The sequence below is a fragment of the Pogoniulus pusillus genome, chromosome 24 (genome assembly GCF_015220805.1).
Source record: "Pogoniulus pusillus isolate bPogPus1 chromosome 24, bPogPus1.pri, whole genome shotgun sequence".
Lineage (NCBI taxonomy): Eukaryota > Metazoa > Chordata > Aves > Piciformes > Lybiidae > Pogoniulus > Pogoniulus pusillus.
This window is the reverse complement of record NC_087287.1, coordinates 695,462-719,432: the sequence shown is the minus strand read 5'-3', so window position 1 is coordinate 719,432 and position 23,971 is coordinate 695,462. Positions and strand designations below refer to the sequence as shown.

The window sequence follows — 23,971 nt, the reverse complement described above, 5'->3', positions numbered from 1 at the left end:
TCTCTTGGTAATTTTCAGAGGTGTAGTTTCATACTGCTTTAACTCAGGCTGCTCTAATTTTTTTTTTTTTTTGGTGTATATTTTAACTACTTTTTTGTTAACAGTAATTTTTAAGAAAACAAAAGGGTGTTGTATCCTAATTTAGTGTTCTCAGATGACATGTATGAATGGCAGGATGAAAAATGAACTGTAACTGCACCTGGTCTACAGGGACAGGTGAAGGCTCCAATAATACCAAGACAACCGAGGTGCCCTGGGCCTGCTTTCTCTTCTAGCACATCTGTTTTTAAGAGTAAGTTAAGCCCATTTTTAAAAAGATTTGGTAGTTACCCTCTCTTTAATACAGGAGAAAACAACTGGCTCTATTTGTACCAGGTGCTGGCCTCGGGCTTCATGTGCCTGGTGGTAGCTGCCTGTGGCAAAGCGGTCAGGCTCTTTGGGTGGATTCTTAGGGGTGGATTCTTAGCGGTTTGAGCATGCCTCTTTTTTCTTTTTTTTTTTTTTCTTTTTCAGATTTAATTTGGCAATTTGTAAAATTTTTTTCCTCCCGGGAGATCTCATTCCTCAGAGTCTGTTTTCTGTAAGACAGTTGAGGATGTGGTTTAAAACCCGAGTACTTTGCCATCTGTTTGACTTTGTGCGCAGCCACATGCGAACCTTTTGCCCAGTGCTCAATGGAAACCCTTCGAGAGCTGTAACTCCCACCGCAGGACGGTGCAGAAGTGAGTGTTACGAGTTAAAGCAAACCCTCCCCAAGCTGTGTTCCATTCTGTGCCGCATCTGCTGAAGGCAGATGTTTGCTGGACGCGCTGGGGCTTTTCTGTTCTGTAGCGGCAGTGGTTTGTCAGAACCTCGACGGAGGTTGTGAGAAAGGGGGAGGCAGCAGCCCCCCGAGGACTTCACCTCCCCCTCTTTATCTATATTCCTCTTTGTTCTCAGGGCCCGGCAGCAATGCTGTAGATAGAACGCTCCGGGGGAGCGGCGGCACCGGGATCCGCGTCCCGGCCGCGTCAGCAGCGCCCGAGGGGCGGGGCACGGCCGGTCCCGCTCCCACCTGGAGCCGCTGCGCCGGGAAGAGGAAGTGGGAGCTCGGGAGAAGCGGAAATAGCAGCAGCAGGAGCCGCCGCCAGCCCGGGAAGCACCGCGGGGAGCTAGGGCAGCGGACGGCCGCAGGAGGAGGCGGCGGTGGTAGCCGGCGTGTGCCAGCGTAAGCGCAGCGGGGACGGGGGACTGGGGGCGGGGGGCTTCCTGGGCCAGCTTCGCCTGCGGGTGGAGCTGGGCGGCCCCGGCCGCCACCCCCATACCTCCTTGCCTGGGAGGGGAGCTCTGGCTGGGCCGGGGCTCGGGCCGAGCTGGGCAGGGGGGCGTGCGGCCTTTACCCGCAGGCCTGGCTGCAGTGAGGGGCTCCCCCCGGCCCTCTGCCCGGGGAGTGCCTCCATGGGCGGCCGGTCGCTTTCCTAGGGAAGGGCTGAGCCGGGCGTACGTGGCCCTGCCTCGTTTGATTTAAATACTCCATGAAGTTGCCTGCAGTGCAAAGGCCTCGGAGCTGGTAACTTGAAGGAAGAAAAAGGCCCTGCTGTAGGACCCTGGGGCGGCTCGGAGAAGGCAGAGGCGATGAGGGGGAGGCGGGATGCTCCGCGTCTCGGCCTGCGAAGGCAGGGCCTGAGCTTATCCTCGGGCCCTGTGTGAAGAGAGCAGTCTCCGCAGAGCCGTTTTCCTGCGGTGCCCTGACGGCATCAACAAGCAGCAGGGCAGCTGCAGGTCCCTAGCAGGCAGCCGGGCCGGCATGAATGCACGGTGCAGCCCATGGAGCCGCAGCGTAGGCCTCGACCTGCTGCTTGCCTCTCTTCACCTGCACAGCTGTGTCTGGGCTCTAAGCGTCGGCATCTGCGTGCCTGCCAGGAGCTGGTTCCTCGGCCCGGGGAAGAGGGCAGCTGCCGCGGGTGCGGCGGAAGGTGCTGGGCAGGGCGGTGCGGCTGCTGCTTAGTCATGGCAGCGGTGAGGGCAGAGCCGGCCCGCTGCGCTCCGTGCCTTTAGCCTCCGTTTGTGTGTGAACCGGAGTGCTTGCTGCTCGACCATGTGAGTCAGTGACTCATAAGCAGATCCTATTTCTCCGCCTTCTCTTCGGGAGAGATGCTGGGATAGCTGCTGCAGAAAGCAGTCTCGTTCCTGTTAGCTCCCCGCCTGCGCTCAGAGGTCGTGCCTGAGAGCCCTCGTTACGAGCTACTTTGCTCCTCCTTGTAGGTTCAGAACACAGGCTTGAGGTGCAGGAAAGTGTTGGTGTTTCAGTGCATAATTTAAGGAGAAACTTGGTAGATGCTGAGTTTTGTGAGAGTGCGTGTATTACATCCTCCTTCGTTATTGTTAGTGAGAGATTGAAGAGGAAGCAAAGAAATCCAGACATAAGGATATGGCTTTTGTTCTTTTAAATGGCTGCGCACAGCTGGAGGCACGAAGGAAAACCAACAATCAAGTGAATACACGAACCCAGTACCTGGGCAAAAGAGTTGCGTTTTGCATTAAACCTGTGGAGCAATCACATGCATGTGTACCTGTACTTCAGCTCGTGTCACCTGAATTCTGTTTCCAGACCACTTACACAACGTTCAAGGTGGTGGGGCATGAAGGGAGGGTTACAAGCAAGCTGTCTCTCAGCAGTGGCCATGGGTTTGTGTCTGTGATTTTGTGTTTGGCTACAAAGGTAAAACGTGGCCCCCACTCTGAGTTTCATTACTGAGCTGGTTCGGTTCAGCTTTCCAACTGCTCGTGGAAATCTGTAGTCTGTAAATGGACATTAATGAATGTTAGCTCCCTCATTGCCGTAGGAATTTGGAGATGGGCACCCTAAAGCTGCTGTTTGTGAGGACGTCATCTGCCCTGCCCTCACACCCTTCTGCCACCTATCTCTCTCGTTTAGTGTTTGAGAATTGATTTTTCAGTTGTTTTCATCCTTGTGACCAGTCCTGCTGTTTCTGAAATGCTTCCTTAAGCTGGCTCAGAGCTAGTCTGGCTGGAGAGGAGGTGGTGTTTTGCCCTCAGTGCACTTTCTTTATGGGTTATTAGTTACGCATTTAAAAGGAAGTTTTCATTCCACCTCCTGCATTATGGCTGTGTCAGTGAAACAGTCCATGGTAACAGTCATTACAATCTATTCCTAGTGAGAAGGACAGAATGATGGTGTGCTAACTGAACTCTAGTGGAGCAGTGGCCAAGAAATCCTTCCTTCCTCCTCCACCTGAAAAAGCTGGGAAACCAGGAAGCTTTTTTAGTTGGTTTGGTTTTGCTTTTAAGAATTTCTTTGTTTTGTTTTACCCAGAATAAAGGGTGTAAAATACATCCACCAGCATAGGCAGCTTGGGTATTTTCCTCTTCGGTCACATTCCAAAGCGTTAATTAAAAGTGTCCAACTTGATACTCCTCAGGGGATAAAGTTTCTAGAAAGCGAGGTGCCCCAAATCATTAGCCACAGAGGAGCGTTGCACGTTCGGTATTCCTGGATCTTAACTGCTTGCTCTCTCTGAGCAATGCCTCCTGCTGGGCGCACTCCGGCGCTTGCCCCCTGTTCCTCCTGAAAGCCGAGCCAGACGCTTGAGTTTGTAGGTGTCTCAGGAGGGATTGTCTGAAACAAGTAGAACTCTGGTGCTCTGTTGCAGGCAGGGGGACCAGTGTCTGGACCGCATACAAAGTTTTACAGTTGTTTGGATATCTCTCGTGATGGTGAGACTTTCTGCACAGCAGAGGAAACATACAGGTTATGCTGCCTATTAAACAAGGTTTTGCTCTTTGTTGGTAGCAGCTGGGACAGCCCAGCTGTTCCTGTCCCTGTAATAGATGCTTAGCTTCCAGAATTAGCAGCAGTCAGGACTGGGCATTGGCTTGGAGACCTCTTGGGGGAGAGGTCTTTCAGTGCAGTGAGCGAGGAGAAAACACCTATTAACTTGGGCAGGGACAGACTTCTATGCCCCCTTGGATATCATGTCAGTAACTGCTCCTAACCTGTTTGAGGTGCCAGTAAGAAAACTAAAAGGGATTTTCAAACCTTGGGAAAACAGCCCCAGAGCCAACAGTCAAATCTGCTCTCGCTGCAAACACAGCTTCTGTTAATGGGGTTAGCAGTGTACTTCAGTGGGAATTCTGGGCTGGGTCCTCAGCAGCTTGTACAAAACGAGTTGCTATGTGTCTGTGACAGTGCTTCTTCTGATGGTGTTGCAGATGTGGAAGGCTACTGCAGGCCACACCATTTCTGTCAGTCAGGATGATGGAGCTGATGACTGGGAGACAGACCCCGATTTTGTGGTATGGCTTTTGGATTTCACTGACTCAGCAGGAGCATTACATAATGTGTTAAGGAGAAGCTCTTTGGGAGGGGGGCTTTGTATCAGCAGAAGAACCTTGTAGGAGCATGTTCCTGGAAGGAGGGAGAAGCAGTGTTCTGTGCCTGGGAGTGATTTACAGAACTGCCTGGTCTTGGCTGGGTGCTGCAGGGAAGTCTGTACAGAGATTTGTGCCAAGAAGCAGCGGCCTCAGTGGGGCTGAATGTGAGTCCGAAGCACAGGGCTCACAGCTAAAGAGGGGTGAAGGTGGCAGTGGAGCTTTTCTAACTTCTGAACTCAGTGACTGCTGGAGGCTTTTGCTGCGAGCTGTGAGTGCAGGTAACTAGTGATGTCTTTGGGATTTTAACTCTTTTTATGTGTATCCTTTGCAGAATGATGTGAGTGAGAAAGAACAGCGCTGGGGAGCTAAAACTGTGAAAGGATCCGGCCACCAAGAGCACATCAAGTAAAGCAGCTCTCTTTCTAAATCTGTCTGTAGCCACAGTCACCTCCTCTCCTGGGTCACTTGTATCTTCTAATGAAACCAGGAGTCTCCAAAGAAGGCTCGTCTTTCAGATGTGACAGTATCTTTAGTTCCAAATTAGAAACGTGGTGTAGGGACTCTTAAATCTTTCATGGAAACTGGAAGTGGTTTTCCTACCTCTGAGAGTCTGGAAAATTTCTGTGTCCTGTTTTGGTGCAAGAACCAATACTGCCAGGGGAGAAGTTTGCGTTGGGAGATATAAGTACCTTCAGTTTGGTACTTTAATGATACACTTGATCCCTTAATTCTTGAGCTTTGTTTAGAAAACTGCCTTTGCCAGAACAGCTGAGTTTGGTAGCAAAGCAGCAGACTGAGCCCTCTAGCAGAAAGGCAAAAGAGTGCACAGTGGAGGGCTGTGAGACAGAAGTGATCTATCTTCTGAATCTTTATTTCTCACAAAAAGTGTCTAAGCCTTAACTTTAATGCAGCTTCAGGAAGTCTGTGATTGCTGTGTTCCTTTTGGCTGCGATGGTGTATCAGTGGGGTGAAAGCTCAGAGTAAGAGCAGTTAATGCTGCGGCTGGAGAGGCTGAACTCTGGGAGCAGCTTGCCCTGTTTGCGGTGCAGTGGGGACGCCTGCTGGCTGAATTGCACTGGGGGAGGCTTTAAACTCAGGTGGGAAGTGTTCCGAGATACAGATTTCTGTCTTGGATTACCTTTGGTGGATGTAGCCTGCCCTGCTACAAGTTCAGTTCCTGCATATTGCAAGGGAACACCGGGGAAAGAGGAGATGCATGGCTCCTTCCATCCTTGCTTTGCATGACAGCTGTGTCCAGAATGCTCAGTTCGAGTCCTGTTGCCATTGGGACTGTGTGACGAGAGATGATCTCTGTTCTGAAAAGTTGCCATCTAAGTGAAAGGCGTTGGGAAGACTTAAATTAGGCTGTGAGAAGATAGTGTGTTTCAGGCACGTGTCAGTTCAAGGTAATTGATTGTTCACGTGGCAAAATACCATTCTGTGGTAGTCTTGAAACCAGCTTCTGCCTTTGTAGAGAGTCTCTTGCAGTGGAGTAGATTCTGTTTCTTAGGGCAGGCAGTGTGCTCTGGGCTCTGCAGAGTGAGAAGGACTCAAGGCACACAAGTTGTCCAGCTTTTAATTAGGTGGTATTTTTATCATCATCTTACTTTGCATCTTCTGGAAACTGTCTTCTGAAAGTTTCTTAGTAAAACTTGCTGCTTAATTATCTGTCTTTAAAGTATTCATCAGCTGAGAGAGAACGTGTTCCAAGAACACCAGAACCTCAAAGAGAAGGAGCTTGAAACAGGACCAAAAGCTTCCCATGGCTATGGAGGGAAATTCGGCGTTGAGCAGGATCGCATGGATAAAGTAAGTATGAATGCTTCCCTAGGATGGAAGGAGAAGCCTTGCCTTGCCTCTGGCCACCACAGCCTTATGTTCTGCTGAACCTTGTTGAAGATGCCAGGTTGGTCCAGGATTTGGAGATGTGGAAGCCCAGCTCATGGCATAAGCTATACACAGCAGCATATACACATACAATATATACACAGCAATATGTACACATATACCTGTACTCATGCAATATATACACATGGCTCGCAGCGATGGCAGAGCATCACTCTGACAGCACTCTAACAAGGGCAGTTGCAGCCACCAGCACCCCAGTCTGTCAGAAAGAACCTGACCTAAAACACTTAAAGCATCAGAAACAAGTATTTCAGGTGGGAGGTTAGGAATCTGTGAAGGGTGAGAAGGTCTGGGATGTGTTGTGGCCCCACATGTTGTTTGATGCTTGCTCTGTCTTTTGAGCAAGTCTGTATGCATACATCCTGAGTGCATATCCCTGGGGTCAAGAATCAAGTTTCAAAGGTCTATTTCTGCATGAATAAATCCAGTATGTTTTGTATTTTGAGGTTACAGTATCACAGTATCACAGTATTACCAAGGTTGGAAGAGACCTCACAGATCATCAAGTCCAACCCTTTACCACAATGCCCAAGGCTAGACCACGGCACCAAGTGCCACATCCAACCTTGCCTTGAACTGCCCCAGGGACGACGACTCCACCACCTCCCCAGGCAGCCCATTCCAGTGCCCAATGACTCTCTCAGTGAAGAACTTTCTCTTTGGCCAGCAGTTGCCAAAGACAGAAGGGCGTGCTGCTGCTGGAACAGTGGCAAACTGAATGTAAAAATTCCTAGTGCAGTAATGATGTCCAGAAGGACTGGATGGCCATTCCACAGGGAATTGCTCTCTAGGCCTCTGTAGGCCTTTGCAAGAGGCTCACCCAACCTTTGAGTCTGGGGAAGGAATTGCTGAGCAGATTTAACCATGAGGCCTGTTCTGCAGCTACACAGCTCTCAAGTGTCAGCAGTTCATCTCTCACCTGTGCCCAGGGGAAGGAAAAAGGAAAGAAACAGAAGTGGGTGCTGTGTTCTGCAGGCCAGAGCTGGCGATCAGGAGAGGCACAATCATGGGTCATGCCCATCTGAGCAATACTGGCAGCTGGAGACATTCATCACTTAGGTTTTTGATAACATTTTCTTCTACAGCTATAGTTCTGTAACCTGATCAATCAGATCTCTGCTTAGAGGTACCTGGGGCTCTGTAAAAGCCTGGAGGTTTGACTCACCTGAAGTATCTGAGCTTCACTGCAGGGTTACCATGGTGCAGGCTTCTGCTGCATTTAGGATAAGCCCTTGCTGCTGACTTAAAAAGAACTGTTCCCTCACTCTACATGCCAGGGCTTTGTGACATGCAGCAGGGCGTTGTGCTGAGAAATTAGGAGCGTGGTGTACTCTGAAATCCAAGCCCCTTCTAGAAAGGGCTGTGCTGGAACGCTTGGGGAAATGCAGGAAGGAAACAGCATGCCTAAACCTTGCCTGCCTCAGCTGGTACAGCAAAAGAGAGACCACAGAAATCCTTGAATTTCCAGAGCTCTGTGTCTTCCCTAAAGGTGATGGGTAACAGGAAGAAGAAAAGTGGATGGGAGCCTGTTCTGTCACGCTTAAGAGTGACTCTGCTACAGAGCAGCTGCAAAGTGGACAGGAGTGTGACTGGGTCAGTCAGGGAGAGGAAGGAGCTTTTATATTGCTTCTAAGTCAGTGTCCTGTTACTGCAGCCTGCTTCTGTTACCTGGCAGTCACTTCAGCGTGGCGAGCGGTGCCGCTTTGCGCTCCTGCCTGCTGGGCATGTTTCCTGCAGCACCTGTAGGCACAAGAAGGCAGATACTGTAAATGCAGCAAGTTTATACTGCTTTCACCCTAAGTTTGCTTACTGTCTCTAAATACCTAGTGTTCTCATATTAACTCACCTTGGTCCAGCTGTCTGATACTGGCATGAGATAAGCAGCTTCTCGTCCCTGAAAGGTCAGAGCTTGGGGCAGCTGCCTGAAGGAGGCTCTGCTGCAGCCGCAGTTGCCAGCTGCACTGTGCCCAGGTGTTGGTACTGTTGCTGAGTCAGGAGAGGTGCTTGTCACAGGGTGCAACCTCCATCTGTACATGGCAGTGCAGCAGGTTGTGGAGTCTTCTCTCTCTGCCTCTGGCAGGGATGATGTGGGTTTTTGTATGCATCTTGCTGCTGAACAGCAGCCTCAGCTGCTCAAGTGGCAGATTGCAGGACACTCTGGCTACTACTCAGCTTTGGCAATGGTCATGGAAAAAACCCACATCTGTAATGTTTTGTAGCACCCTTCAAGGTGCTAGACTCTAGCATCTGTTCCAGCATCGAGAGGGGCATCCTACCACTAGATTAGTGTAACACTGTGTGGATGTCCTTTCAGGGTGTAATTACATACCCCTGTGTTACACATGAAGCCAGTGACAGTGTGAGGTAACTGCATCTCACTTTGCTGTGGGACAGGGTCAGCTGGGAGACTGTGGAGCTGGGATGCCTTTGGCATTGAAACTGTCTTGGTGTGGATGCACCACTTCATGTTGCAATGCCAATTTGCAAGTGAAGAAAAAAGACAGAAGATGCCTAGTTTTGATTAATGCAGAAGCTCAGTGTCCCTCTCTAGATGAATGTCAGTTGAAAGCCAAGCTGCACTTCTGTTTGGTAGCAATCTAATATCAGCTCAAACACTGTGTGCCTGAATTCAAGGTTCTGTTCTACCTGGAACTAATTCTCTTCAGACTCTGCCTGAACACCATCAAGACTCCATTTGCACCATTCTTGTTTTTGTTCCTGTGCCTTCAAACTAAAAATCCAGAGCCTAAAGCAATTGTTGCTGGCAGACTCCTTCCTGGCACTTGCCTTGGCTGTGCTGCTAGCATTGCAACAGTCTTCTGGATCAGGTAGAAATTCCCAAGGAAGTCAGTTTCAGCAGGAGGAGTGGCAATGATGCATGTTTCTAACAGATTCCCCAGTGCAGTGTCTGCTGTTCCATACAGGACTGTCTGGAGCTGTTGCCTGTTCTGAACTCTCCCATTTTTTGCAGTCAGCTGTTGGACATGAATATCAGTCCAAGCTTTCTAAGCACTGCTCCCAAGTGGACTCGGTGAAAGGATTTGGTGGCAAGTTTGGAGTGCAAACTGACAGAGTTGACCAGGTGAGCCCTTTCTTCTACTGCAGCTACTCATGGTGGTGGAGCTTCTGCTCTGCTATGGCTGTGGCTGTTTTCTGTTGGCATTTGTTCTAATTTGTGTGGGTATGAAAAATAGCCACACCTCCAAGTGCTGGTCTGGTCTGCTCCTCCTGCTGTGTTGGAAGTGTCATGGTAAGCTGACACTAAGTGTTATGGAGGTAAAAAAAATGTGATGATAAAAGTCCTTGTGGGAAATGGAGATTAAGTTGAAAATAGATATTAAAATATGTATTGTAGCCGGGCTGTGCTCTTTAGTGAGGAGCATGAACCCTACAGAATGGGATCTGGGGATGGTTTGTCCTGTACCAGCCTGAACTGCTGGAGAGAATAATTGGCCTTTTCCAAGGCTAACAACCCCTGCATGGAAATGCTGAGCTTCTACTGGCCAGAGTATGCTGCTAGTACAGCTTGCCTTGGCAAGGGATGCCAAAATCTTCACCACGAGTACATGGACTAAGTTAGCATCTAAATAAATACAGCCTGGAAGTAGCTGTTTGTACCCCTGATCAGGAAGGTGAGAGCTGGGTGGACAGACAGGACCATTCTGTGCTGAGCAGGCAGGGATTCCATAGCGAAATCCTTGTCACAAGTGCCATTTTATTTCTCTTCCAGTCAGCCGTTGGGTTTGAATATCAAGGGAAAACTGAGAAGCATGCCTCCCAAAAAGGTAAAGTGGAGAAGTGGTTGCCTTGGTAGACACCTTTCTTATCAAACAGAATAGATCTTCATTCCTGTACTGTTTGCTGAGGCCTCCACATGATGTTCTCAATCAAATGTTGAGCAGTTTGGGTGGAAGAGAAGATGGAAAAAAAGAGAATTTTGAAGTGATTTCAGGAGTTGATGAGGTTTCAAGACAAGGGAGTAGCATGTCATTGTGAGTCTTTTAGGAGTGAGGTTCAGGGACATTCTAGAGACAAGGGGAGTCGTGCTGTGCTGTATTGCACCCTGCTAGAAACGGGGAGTAGATTCAAGAGGAACCATCATAAACTATGGGACTGTTGAACATCTTATTTTGTGTTTAAAATGAAACTTAATTTTGTCTGCCCATGAGCAATACTTCAGTTCTGAAGCATCGTTCTTCTCTCCCTCAATTACTGGGATAAGATGTTTCCATTAAAAGCTTCTGCCAATTAATTTTTCTTGTGCTTTCCTCTGGACACAGACTGCTCAAGTGGCTTTGGTGGAAAATACAGAGTAAAGGCTGACAGAGTGGACAAGAGTGCAGTGGGCTTTGATTACCAGAGCAAAATTGAGAAGCACGAGTCACAGAAGGCTGAGTAGACACACCTGCTGGTGGGGTCATGCTCTGATAGGACAGGCAGTGCTCTAATATATTCCTGTCTTACCTCTGTTCTCTCCCAACTTGCTGAAAGCTACCACTGAGTGAAAATTGTGTTGCTGCAAGCTTGGACTTCTGAAAAGAGAGACCCGAAACATAGGTCCTGGCTGGTTTGAAGTGATGGTCCAGCTGCTGTTGCTTTCAGAGCACACAGGCTCCTCCAGAGCGTTTTCACAACCTCTTTTGGGTTTCTGTAGATTAAATTCCTGAGGCAGTTTACTGAAGCAGTTTAACCACAGCAGAGAGGCGCTCTGAGAGAAACAGCACTTTGTGGAGAGAAACATCTTTCGGAGTTAATAGAGTTAACGCTGTGTTGCTAATCAGGTTTCCAGGCATAGCTGATCAGAAACCAACCATTTTACTGAAAAAAAAGTCATTTTTTGCCATCTGTTTTCTGTTTATCTCAGAGAGGTGTTTGCACTCTAGAAATGCTAAAGAGAAGCAGGGAGTGTTTGTTTCAAAGCATTCAGGCTGTTGCTGTTGTGGGTTTTGAAGTTCACTTCGCTACAAGTGTCTTGAGAATTTCATCAAGGAGTCAAGTAGCAGAACTGCTACTATCACCCAGCAGCTGAGCTCCTTAGAGTGCTGTTTTATTTTCCATCCTGAGAGGATGTATTCTGAGGAATTTCAGACCTAACTGCCTGGAGTGGAGATCAGCAGAGATGTCAGTGCTTCCTTTGATACCTGCTGTAATGGTAGCAGCTCTGATTGCCATGGAACCCAGTGCCAGTATTTCCTTGCTGACCACTTGCAATTCTTGACTTTTGTCTCCAGATTATTCCAAGGGCTTTGGTGGTAAATACGGTGTCGACAAGGACAAAGTGGACAAAAGTGCTGTTGGCTTTGAGTATCAAGGCAAAATGGAAAAGCATGAATCACAGAAAGGTTTTTATTCTCTTCTTTAAAAACACTACTTCAGGCAGCCCTTTGAACATGGGGAGAAATACTTGATTTTTCCCTTTGGCTCTACATGTGTGCTTGCCCTTTGCGTGTGCAGGTTTCTGTTTCACTGAAATGAAAGGGCAGGCATCATAAACTCTGCCTGACTCTCACAATAGGATCTCCAAGGGGCCTAACGGCCATGTGGATGTCACTGAAATCCATTTGTAACTGCAAAGCTCTGTGGTGTCCAGAGCCAGCATCCTTTGGTACTTACCTGTATATCTATAGATACAGTGGATCAAGCTCTTACCTTTGGATCTTACTGATACTGAATGCTGTAAACATCACTGGAGCCACAGTGCTTCCTTGCATCATGATCACAGAGTTTCTGAGTGGGGACCCTTGCCCTCTGCTGAGATGGTGTTGCAGGGGGTGGGGAAAGAGTGCAAGGTGGTGTGATTGATGTCAGGGCAGCTCATCCCAGAGCATGCTCCTGGTTTTTATGAAATGCTGTTTCAGTATGAACTGCAGTAATGCTTCTGAACTTTCACGCATGCAGATTATGTGAAGGGGTTTGGAGGCAAGTTTGGAGTGCAGACAGACAGACAAGACAAGTGTGCACTTGGCTGGGATCACCAGGAGAAAGTGCAGCTGCATGAATCCCAGAGAGGTAAATCAGCTCACCAGTCTCTGCACTTTGCTCATTGTGATTTCTCTCACTCCTGTGTGAGCCTTCTTCCCTCATGTCCTTGACTAGAGCCTTACAGTAGCTGCCAGCAGTCTCATTTTCCTGTGTTTCAGTGTTGTGCACTGGTTATAGTGGTGCCTGCAGAGCAGGTTTAATACAGTCCCTGAAGGTTCAGACTTAGTGATAAGTTCTCAGTGGAGAAGCCATATGAGTCTGCAGCTTGCCTGGATTTTTTCCTTTTTCATTGAGTTATGCAAGCCACAAATTAGCAAATGCCCTGTATTTCAGCGAGTAATATCCCTTCCCTGGCCTCTGTAGGTTTGTGCACACTCCCATTTTCATGCAGAAGCAATCTCATACCTAAAGCTGTCCTTTCTCATTGCCAGTAGGGGGCCTATTGCTATGGGACACTGGTACCCAGAGGGGAAACTGCAAAATCATCATTGCTCCCCAGCCTTCTGCTTGTCACCTCTTTGAATTTAAAAAAAGTATTTTTGAAATGAAAGGAATTGAAAGTGATCTGTTGGATGCTCCAGCAGATCAGTTGTGAAAGAGCTGCCAGCAGCCCTTTCTTTCCTCATTTTCAACCATAGATTGAAACGGCTGTTGTGAGGCGGCAGCAGGGAATGGCCATAGATGGCAGCTCAGGTGTTCTTTCCCTCTAGCTACGTGGCAGCAGGAATATTCCTTCTTCCTTGAAACAGTGCTTTGGAGGAGTAGCTGGAGCTACCCTGTCTTACCATCTCTAGAGCACAAATGTTAACCATGCAGACGAAGGAAGCTCATTTTGTTGTTGTTTCATTCTGGTGAGCATAACTCTGTGTGTGTGTGTGTTCATACTCCGACCAAATGCCAGGGCACTGCACAGTATGCGTGGGAACCGGGGAGAAGGCTTCTTCTGTGCCTTCCAAACGGTGTTCTTATGTCTGGTACATCACATTGGCCTTTTCCTAACCTCAGGGGAAAGTGCTTTTGACTTGACTGTTACAAAAGTCTATTGAGATTTTTGTTTTTTCACTATCCAAATGTATTTGTAATTTAAAATACTGCAAAACTGATTTTGAGTGTCTGTGATTGAATCTCTTTGTTTTCCTCCATTTTAATTTGTGACTTGTGGCTTTTTCAGACTATAAGAGTGGTTTCGGAGGGAAATTTGGTGTACAGAGAGAAAGGCAGGACCCATCTGCTGTGGGGTTTGATTACAAGGAGAAACTAGCCAAGCATGAATCCCAACAAGGCACCGTTTTCACTTGTTACTCTCTTAACCAGTGCAGCCACTTCTCACAGTCCTGAGTAGTTGTCTGAGTAGCTGGATGCCAGGAATGTGCAGACGCTCCCTTGCGCTTCTGTTCCTACAGGATCTAGTGGTGCTCTTCCACTTCAGTCTTACTCTGTTCCACAAGGCAAGCCTGTGCTCAGGGAGCAGGTAGCCAGTGTTAACAGCCCCACAACACCATCTATTTAGTTGGCAGCTCTACATACAGCGTGTGCTACAGTTAGTAGCAGTATGATGTCAATGACGTTGTATTTAGCAGCTTTAGAGTCTCACTGTGAAGCTTTGCCTGGATGAATTACAGCACTGAGCTGAAAAGCAGTCAGATGAGGCCCATGCATGTAGCCAGTATCAAGCATTAGATTGTGCTAAGATCATTTTTAAACGATTGTAGTCTTTAAAGAAGTAGGGAATGTTTGTGAGCCAATGCTGTTATAATGCCCTCTTTATCCCTTGTGAAATACTTGGGGTGCAAACCATGAATTCCTGGGTTTCCATTATCTTAAGATGAGAAGTCTGGATCAGGAAAATGTAAGTGTAATATATTCATTCTGGCTGAAAATGCATCTGAAGATGAAGAAAATGAGGTGGTTCATTTTGATAGTCAAGATTTTTCTGTGCTGCAGTGGCCAGATCTAAACTTTCAGTGTGTCAGATGTGCCTTAGCAGAGCCCAGGTACAGACACTAACAGAGCCTGTGGTTAGGGGAGTCAAGTGAGGTTGAAAGGAGAAGGAGTAACTGTAATTGTAGACCAGGGCTGTACAGGGAAGCCTGGAGAGTCTAAAAAGCAAATTCCTTCAGCTCTCTGCCACCAGACAGAAGAGTTTCTCCAGCCATACACTCTTGCTGCTCCTCTTGTGCTGCCTCTGGTGCTTGTCAGATGTTTCTGAGTGCAACCCAGTAAAGTGAGCAGAAAGCTCTTAGGCTTTGGTGCTTTTCTTGTTAATGGTACTAGTAGCTAAACTGGTTTTGGAGTATAACAAGTGCTGGAGTCAGCATCAGGTGAGAGGAACAGTGTGCAGCTCAAGAGTGGTACAGAACATCACAACCACTCCACGTCTGTGCAGGTGAGTTGCAGCCCTGTGCTGTCTGCTGGAGTGGTCCCTTTCCATGCCTAGAGCAGGAGTTATTGGCAGTATTCCTCAGCTGGGCATCACAACAAATCCACTGGATTCAGAAATTAGTTATGCTTTCCTGCCAGACACAGAATTCACCAAGTTAGAGACAAACCTCATCTCTGTGGTCACTGAAGACTGGCTATCCCTCCTCTGAGCAGAGCACGGGGGCTTGGGCTACATGATGCCTGCAGAGGGCTAAGGGGTGGTGCTATGAAAGGCTGTGTTACTGCAGCGATGCACTAGAAGGGCTCATTCCTTGCTCCTTGCTTGATGCCTGAGCAATCCTCAGCTTAATGTTCATTCAGAGAATGCATGTGGCCCCGATCTGTCCTCTGCTGGTGCAGCTGAAGGCTCTTGCAGTTCTGTGTCCTTTCTGCATCAGAAACCAAGTTCCATTTTCTGTGGTGGCTGTCTCTGTATCTCTGCATGCAGCTGAAATGGCTATTTGCATTGGAAATGGCTGTTTGCATTTGGCAGAAAGAAGGGAGGGATGACAAACAGCCACCTCTAACCTTTTTATCCTGCTTTTAGATTACTCCAAAGGCTTTGGAGGGAAGTATGGTGTCCAGAAAGATCGGATGGATAAGGTCAGTTGCTTTACAGAGCACAAAACAGTCTGGTTAGATCTGTAAGGTTCAGTTCTTCATTTCTGGATACTTCTGTAGGCGAACAGAAGAGTTCTGTGCCTTTCCAAATCTTTTAAAATCATGCTTGGGGATTATAAAAAACCTTTAAAGGTCCCTTCTAACCCCTAACACCCTCTGATTCCAGAGGTTTATTCACAGAGCTGATGCCAATTTGCACACGTGTGTGCAGTGCAGAGGTATTTGAGCAGGGAGAACCAAAGTATGGGCACAGAAGAATAGCAGCAGTTCTGTTAAAGAGTGAGAAGATCCACTCAGCTCAGCAGTTCAGGCGTGGCTTCTACCAACCTGCCAGTGCTGTCTGGAGCATCTCCTTTTAGTGGACTGCTTGAAATAGATGTCTGATGCCTACCAACTTTGCCCGTATGGATTCTTAGGGACCTTCTCTTCAGGAGAGGCTGATTTAGTAGTCTGTCCCAGTGACAGCCAGGGCAGCTGATAGCCCCTTCCTGCCTCTGCAGTTTCACATTTAAGAAGCAGCCCTCTGGGAGGTTTATCTACTGAGTACATTTACCCTCAGCTTTATCTGGAACATTTAGAAGTGACAAGAGTAGCAGAGCTGGAAAATCTGTAGGATTTTTTATTTCACTTGTGGCTCCAGCACTCAAGAGCTTTCCTGTAGACCTTGGTGTTTTGAATGCTCCCTCTGCTGCAAACAGTCTCTGCCTCTCGAAGGGAGCTGCATGCCTGCGTAATGTAGGTTACAGCAGCAACTGTCATGCAGTCTTTGGCTCTAAAGAGTCATTTGTTCATAAACCAGTTTTTGTATTAATAGGATTTTGATGTGTTTAAACCTGACCCTGCAGATTAATTCCTCCATAGTTTGACTTACAGAAAGAATTATTCCATTTTTCTAGTTTTGATTATTCCTGAGTTTGTTTTGGTCTTCTGAAAACAGCCCTGGGGGCAATATCACAATAAAATGTTACAGATTAAAGCTACCTGAGTATCTCCATGAATCTGGGGGGAGTTTAAAAATGCACTCTTTTTCTCCTTGTTGATAGAATGCAGCAACTTTTGAAGATATAGAAAAGCCAGCATCAACTTACCAGAAGACCAAACCAGTAGAAGCTGGTAAGGCACTGGCCACAAACATTTTCTTTGGAGATGGTAATGTCCAAGAGTCCAGGACAATGTTGCTGTCAATGTAGCAGTGCTGCGTAAGAATCATCTAGAAGAAACTGCTCTATGTGTAGCTCTCCAGCAACCCTAAGTACTCTCTCTCTCTCTTCCCTTTAGAAGTTGTTTTTGTTTATTGGGGTTTGATTTTTGTTTGGGTGTTTTGTTTTTTTTTTAATTCCTTGATGGTCATCAGAGGTGAGAAAAAAAGAATAAAAAGCATCAGGGTGGAGGATAAGCTCAGGGGAGGGATGGAGTGGTAGATGGCCCATGAGAGAAGGGAGGAGAGAAGCACTGCAGAGGTTTCTAAGTAAGAGGAATGAGGCACACGGGAGGTCTAGGCTTGGAAGGGCAGAAGGAGAAAGGGGGACAAAAGGACTTCTCTGAATGGACTCTGAGCTCAGAGAGCAGAAAAGAAGAAACATTCAATCCTAGTAGAAATCTGTATCAAAACCTCTTTCTAGGCTATCTGCACCCTTAAGCCACATTTGACTTTCCTGTTCTGAAATGTTACAGTTGCCAATAAGACAGGCATCATCCGAGCTAACTTTGAAAACCTAGCCAAGGAGAAAGAGCAGGAGGACCGCAGGAAGGCAGAAGCTGAGAGGGCACAGAGAATGGCCAGGGAGAAACAAGAACAGGAAGAGGCTCGCAGGAAACTGGAGGTCAGTAAGATTCAAGTCCCGTCTGAGTGGTATGCCTGGTGTGTTCCAGGACAGTGTCCCTTTCCAACTAGGCTCTCAAGCTCTTTGTGTGTGTGTTTGCTTGAATCTGTGTCTGTGACTACAGCCATCCATCAGTGTGCATCTTACATGTGTCATACATCAGACAAGGGAACACTTGTGATGGTATGTAGCCTTTTAATTTAGCCTATCCCATAATATGTATGCCTGCCTTGAGCACTGGTCTCTGCAGTCTGACCTCTTCCTGCTGTACCTCTACTTCTTGGTGATGCCAGAATCCCCTGGGCACAGAGAAGCTCAAGAGGGGAGAGACCTGGCCCTTGAAGGGCCCAGAAGCTTGTTCTAAGGAGCTGGGTGCCTTGGTGACAGTTGGTGTTGCTGGGGTTTGGAAGGTGGGGGTGGTGCCACCCACTGCACACTGCCAGGAGAGGAGAGGAAAGCACCTTGCCAGTGGTGGTGGAATCTTAGTTTGAGCATGGTTTGGAGCTTTATGACTCCTGAGTTATTCATAAGCAAAACAATGCCAGGAAATGTTTCATCAGAACCTTCCTCTATTCTGCCTGATAGGATCTGCTTGTTTGGTGACACTGCTGCTGAGATGGAAGGGCCAGAGGGTTAGTACTACCTTGTCCTCCATGTCTCACTCCATTGTCTGGCATGCCTTACCAGCAGTAACCCCCTAGGGTCTGCTGCCTGCCCTCTCACGCCAGCTGCTGCAGCAGTGTTTTGTCCAGAGCCTCTGGCAGCTCCCACTGTGCTCCCCTTGCTGCTGTTCTGGTTTCATGGCCCCTCTGGGTACCAGTGCAGGACAGCATCCTCTTGGCTCTCATTGTCCAACCCACACTTTTGCCAAGAGAAGTTGGACCAGATGATCCCTCAGGTCCCTTCCAGTCCCTGTGTGTTTTGGTACTGGGCAGCCTTTGCCTTTCAGTGACTCCTTAGTTCTCTCAGCCACAGCTGCTTGAAGTTTGCCTTCCTCATCTGTGTCTGGAAACCAGGCACTCCCTGCTGGGACACTGAAAGCCTCTCCATTAGAGTGTTCCTGTTCCAGCCCTGCTGGAGATGACTGGTCCTATGGATCTTGCCAAAGGAATCAGGCCTTTCGCTCAGCATTCCCTTCTGTGGCATTGGTTTGTAGTCCGGGCTGAGTGGGGGGAGAAGTTCAGCTTCTCCAGTAGCTCTCTTGCCATTCGTTGTGGGTGATTACATGCTGAGAAGGCAGGTCTGGGGGTGGAGGGTGGTGAATTCAGGCTCCTGTTACCCAATTCAGCTTTTCATTGAGGTTTCCTGCTGCTGAGGAGACATTTCTCCAGGAGGGCTTGCATGTAGTAGCACAGGTTCTCCTGAGTCACTGCACTGTCACATCTGCTTTTCCCCTTTTAGCTGTGCAAGTGCCTTTCTTTCTTTGCTGTTATTTTAGCTGTCAGTGTGGGTTAACTTCAAGCCCTGGTGCTTGTTTTTCCTTCATCAAAGATTCTGTTGCCTGGACACACTTGAAGGTTGGTTTTTTTTTCCCCCAAAGCTGGTATTTAAATTTCACCAGATGATTAATGTTCCCCTAGACTGAACATCTCCATGGTTGTGTGGTCCTGCAGCCGGGGAGCAGGCTAGGACAAGGTTATGTGGGCACTGAAGAAGCAGTACCTGTGCTGTAGCTCACCCAGTAGCTGGGTGTGGAGAGGGGAGGGCTGCCAGCTGCCCCATCCACAGATACCATAAAGGGAGGCATGGACTCTGACTGAAGTGAACTTGATTACTTGAGGTGAACTTCCTTGCACAGACAGGAAGTTCTCCCACTTGCAGTAGGTGGCATGGCTGACTCCCACTGTGGGATGTACAAACGGCTGTGTTCCCTCGACGGCGCATCACTGCTGATCCCTGTGCTTTGCCTTTCACATGGCACACAGGTGGGTGGTGTTGAGCAAGCTGGTTTGGATGGATGGCTGCCTCATGATGGAGCAGGCCTCTGCCACCTCAGAGGACAAGGCAGCATGCTCTTGCATGTGGATTGTTTCAGTGGGGAAGACACCCAGCCTGAGGGGACTGAAATGGAAATGCTCTATGGCAGTTCTACTGTGGCTGCCCTAGGCTGGAATCTGGATTGTGTGAACCTATATCCTACGCCAGGTTATTCCAGCCGTGGCCATGCTTGCTGTTGTTCGTGGATTGCTACTACTCCCCAAACTTAAATTTGGCTTCTAATAAGCACCTTGCTGGTGCCTTCAATATCTGCAGCATACGAGTTAAAAGCTGGGCAGGACTGTTTGTAGCAGGCCAGATTTTCTCCAGAAAGCACAGCACTAAGCTTTGAGTTGTCTTCAAAGCTGGCTCTGTCGTCAAGACACACTTTGCTTTCTCTGTTAGATGTGTTTTTTCTGAGCTGTGACAAAGGAAAGGAAGATTTTTTTTGTAAGAGTCCTATCCATCTCTGGGCTACAGTTCCTCTAGAGGATCCTTTGGTGACTTACTGCTTGCTGGACCTAAGCAGCTGGAGCACAGAGTCTCCCAGAGCACAGATCCCTTTCTGTTGTACAGCACAGAGGAAAGCTTGGCCCTAGAGCCACAGTTTTCCTTCTCCCTGTGGTAAAGAGAGGCAATATGAAACAGCCTGCTCACAGCGGGGCTTTTTCCAGCCCTGTAAGCAATGCAGCATTTCTTGTGCTGCAGCAGCCTGACTTGCCATGAATGGCTTTGTAATGGGCACTGCAGATTTTCCCTCGATTCACAGGTGGCACAGCACTGTGCTGAGTGCTTGAATGCCAGAGCACTGGACTCGGAGCCCCTGCTCCTTGTGTTGCAGAGTACGGCACCAGCACTGCAGCTGAACACTTGAGCCCCAGCACTGTCAGCAGAGAGGGCTTCATTCTGTCGGAGCTACTCAGCTCTTTGCCTTGGCTTATGTTTTGCAGACCTGCAGCAGCTTGCAGGATCCTTTCTCATCAAAAATAATACGGAGTTTGTGTAATGAGACCCTGAAGCCTGCATGTTCTCTAAACTTGGGCTAAAATGGGACATGAGGCCCAGGCAGCTAATGAGCAGAGTGGATATATTGAACACAGGCACCCTGCAGCTCCTGTGGGCATGTGCCAGAGAACACCGGGTGCTCTGGCTAAATCCGTGTGTGCACACATACTGTCATTTTTCTTTCTCCACTTCTTCCTGCCTTGCTGCATTTCTGAGACTTCAGTGTGCAGCTGGTCTAGAGCTTCAGGCAGGTCTCGTCAGTCCTCCTCCCTGCTCATAGCAGTTTATTGCAGAATATGCTGTCTGTTTGTCTTCCTGGAGGGCTGGTCTTGTTCCATGTCGTCGTATCAGTGATTAAAGTGCACTAACCGTTTTCTTTCTCTTTAATTTAGGAACAAGCTAAAGCCAAAAAGCAAACTCCACCATCATCTCCTACCACACAGCCAGCTGAGCAGAAGGCACACTCAAGCCCAGTCTATGAGGTTTGCTACTATTACTTGCAGTCCTTGTTTTTTCTGGTGAGCAGAGGAACCTTTTCACAAAGGCCTGCTGAGCCTCACCTCTGTTTCTGCAGGATGCAGTTTCCTGTGAGGTGCAGGCTGCCTACAAGGACCCCAGCACAGCTGCACGTGAGCCTGAGCCAGGCTACAGAGCTGCAGAGCCAGAGTACCAAGAGGCAGTGAGTCAGCGGGAGGCAGAGTATGAGCCAGAGACTGTCTATGAGGTGGCAGGAGCAGCAGACCACTATCAAGCAGGTAGAGTGTTTGTTCCTGATAGGAAACCCCTGGCAGTACAGATTATCTCCTTGGGCAGCAGCTTGATGAGCAGTTGTGCTAATAACACAGTGCCCTGCTTTGCTGAAGCCTCGGGCTGATGAGACTTCTGTGAGTCTCCATCAACAAACTTTAATTAGGAAATTAAAATATGTCTAGAGCAAGGCTGAAGCTTCTTCTGTGAGATGATGTTGGAATAATTACAGTGCCTAATTACCCTAGAGTATCAGTTCAAAAAGATGTGGAGGGGTGCCCATTTCTACCCAGCTCAGCTTGAGAAGAGATGGAGATTAAATGTGTTGAGCCGGTCCTGGTCTGCCAAGCATGACCTCTGTCAACAGTTCTTGGAGTGTGAACTGGATATGATGTGTTCTGTGCCTGTGAGGGGATGGAGTAAGAACGTCTGAAGCCAATGCAACAGAAAGAATCAGGTTCCTTTGGGTTGCCATTTCCTCCCCTCTTCTGCTTACCAAATGAGGTGTGCAGAATGAGCCTGCTCACTTGAGTGTGCAACCCCAGGAATTCAAACCCACTTGGCTTGCAGCAAAGGCTCTCTTACACACTGACCTTGGGCCCGTTCACTGTTCTGTCACGCTGGGCAGAGGCATTACAAGGCTGATCAGTTTTGTCCTGTGCTGTATTGAATGCCTGCTTGTGAGTGCTCTCTTCAGACTGTGTGTGCTGTGGGGAAGAGTCCACTTCAGCAGGAACATCAGCACTGCTGGAAACATGCCATTTGCTCTCTGCTCCCTCTGAGGGTTAGCAGCAGAACTAGAGGGTGAGAGGTTGTGTGCTTCATGCTTTTAATTTTCCTCCCTTCTCTTTAGAAGAAAACACCTATGATGAATATGAGAACGAGCTTGGGATCACAGCCATAGCCCTTTATGATTACCAAGCCGGTAAGCAAAGCTGCTTTGCTCAGCCTTGGCTTTGAAACTCTGCTCTGCCAGACACCTCTGCTTGTCCCTTGGCCTCTCCTTGTCTAGGCTCTGTAGTGACATGAAATGAAGGTAAGGGTTAGGGATTTAGTGATTTAGCAAAGGCACTGTGACACTTCTTAAAGCCACTAGCTGCTGTTTCTGGAAATGGTGGAAGTTTCCAAGGGCTTTTTTAACCATTAAGGCATAACACACTTAAAACCTTGCCTGGCCAATGCTGAGGAGTGGCTTAGGAAAGCACAGTGGTTTTCAGTGTGTGTGCTGTGAGCTAGGAACGTGCTCAACAAGCAGGAGGTAAGAACCAGGTCCCTCATAATTCACGGGTGAGAACATGCTCACCTTTAGGCTGGTGTCATGCAGATGCCCTCCTAGGAGCGAGGGAGGGGTCTCTGTTCTTTTTGGAGACAGCGGGCTAATGGACCTGAGCTTGCGGTGTGGGACTGCTGCTCTGCAGACACTGAGCAGCCTCTCTCCTCCTCCTCTCCAGCGGGTGACGATGAGATCTCCTTTGACCCAGACGACATCATCACGAACATCGAGATGATCGACGACGGCTGGTGGCGAGGCGTCTGCAAGGGCCGCTACGGGCTCTTCCCTGCCAACTACGTGGAGCTCCGGCAGTAGGGATTCTTGGCTGCTGCTCATGCCTTAATGCCCAGTCAATAAATCTGACTTCAGACACTATGAATGGTGATGCTTTTCTGAGGATGGAGGATGCATCCATACTGCTTTTATACTTAATACTTTGCTGATGCTTTTTAAAACGTTTATGCCACAGAAATCGCTAATATATTGTTAACTCCTCTGCTCAGGCTCCCGGGGTGATCTCCATGTGTTTGAAACCTTCCTTCTCTGCCAAATTAGCAACTGTCAAAAACAGCCTTCCTGAGGACAGCCAGATGGCTGTTGTAGTAGTGCATGTGTGACTCCTAAGGGAGCAGGTTTCTGTACTGTTTCAGTCTAGGTAGTCTTCCACTAAGTGTTTTCAGTGGAGCAAGTCATGGCTGTGCAGGCTGCATTTCCACAGAGAGGCAGTGGGGAGGGCTGGGGAGTTGCATCATTTTTACTTTCCTTTTCTTGAAAAAACAAAGAAAATGCTTGAAAGTTGCAGCTGTTGGCAGTGAATCAAACACTGTCTGGTATTTATGGAATATTAGTGTTAGGAAGGAAACAGTCTGGTCACTTTTTCCTTCTTCAAAGGGAGGTCCCTTGGCTCTTGCATTGAGATGTTTTTTTTACTACTACTTTTTTCCTGCTCCTCCTGTCCATGTTTTCCCAGAGGAGAGCTGCAAACACTCTAGCACTGATTGTCCCAAATGTCTTTTTGTTTCACCCAAGAAGCCTTGGAAAAGTTCCTATACAAGTGTTGAGTTACTCAGCAAGGTTCCCACTTGTTCAGAGAAAAAAGTGGCATCCGGAGCTGTGTGATTACAGCAGGAACAGACTGCCTGCTTTAAAGTGGGGAAAGAGGGCAGCTGTGTCGGCGTGCATTGCGCGAGGCACTTTGTGTAACCATCTTTGAGTCAAGGAGTGTCAGTACAAGTCATTGGGTGTACAGCTCATGCACACGATGGCTGTTTGTGCTCCCTACAGAAGACAACTGTGCCCTGCGTGTGCTCAGCAGAAACTGCCAGTAACCTCCTACTAAACTACAGAACTAAACCTGGGCTTTGCCAAAACTGAAATTCTGGTTGTTCTAGAGAGCTGCACACTTAAGGTCCCTACCAAAGAGTTCAAGTTGCATCTAACCCTGCAGGTGTTCAGTGTCTGTCCTGTCTGTTTCCACCTTCTGATCCAAATGGGAGCAGCAGAACCAGTGCAGGAGCTATGAAAGAATGCAAAGAATGTTCAGCAACTGCAAGTGTGGAGCAACGGGACAGAGCAGGTCCATGTGAAACAGCGACATGTTTGGTGTGTCCAGGCAGAAGGCATCACGCTGGACAGTTCCTGGATGGTTGGGACAATCCTTACTGAATGTCCTGTCTGTGTCATGACTCTGTCTGTTCTTCCTCTCCATGGTCTCACGTCTGGTATTTGCATTACTAGGGTTGGGTTTTATATGCAGTTTATTTTATCCAGTTTTGCATAGAACACTTCATAGGGATATGATTTTTGTAAATTAAGTATTCAATAAACTTTTTGAACCATT

The 23,971-nt window shown here is 48.1% G+C and overlaps 1 protein-coding gene across 3 annotated transcripts; it reads left to right on the top strand.

Moving 5' to 3' along the window:
• Nucleotides 1–971: 971 nt before the first annotated feature.
• Nucleotides 972–23,971, top strand: CTTN (cortactin). 3 transcript variants are annotated; one of them, XM_064162999.1, is made up of 17 exons: nt 972–1,207; nt 4,213–4,296; nt 4,706–4,779; nt 6,054–6,183; nt 9,254–9,364; nt 10,013–10,067; nt 10,563–10,671; nt 11,512–11,624; nt 12,181–12,291; nt 13,436–13,546; nt 15,233–15,288; nt 16,350–16,419; nt 16,981–17,129; nt 20,504–20,593; nt 20,686–20,866; nt 21,712–21,783; nt 22,310–23,971. In XM_064162999.1, the coding sequence occupies exons 2-17, from the start codon at nt 4,213–4,215 to the stop codon at nt 22,444–22,446; spliced, it is 1,653 nt and encodes a 550-aa protein (XP_064019069.1). In that variant the 5' UTR covers nt 972–1,207; the 3' UTR covers nt 22,447–23,971. The 3 variants fall into 3 exon arrangements, with proteins under 3 accessions (XP_064019069.1, XP_064019067.1, XP_064019068.1); XM_064162997.1 differs by lacking the exon at nt 10,563–10,671 and having other exon boundaries at nt 976–1,207; nt 11,514–11,624; XM_064162998.1 differs by lacking the exons at nt 10,563–10,671; nt 13,436–13,546 and having other exon boundaries at nt 978–1,207; nt 11,514–11,624.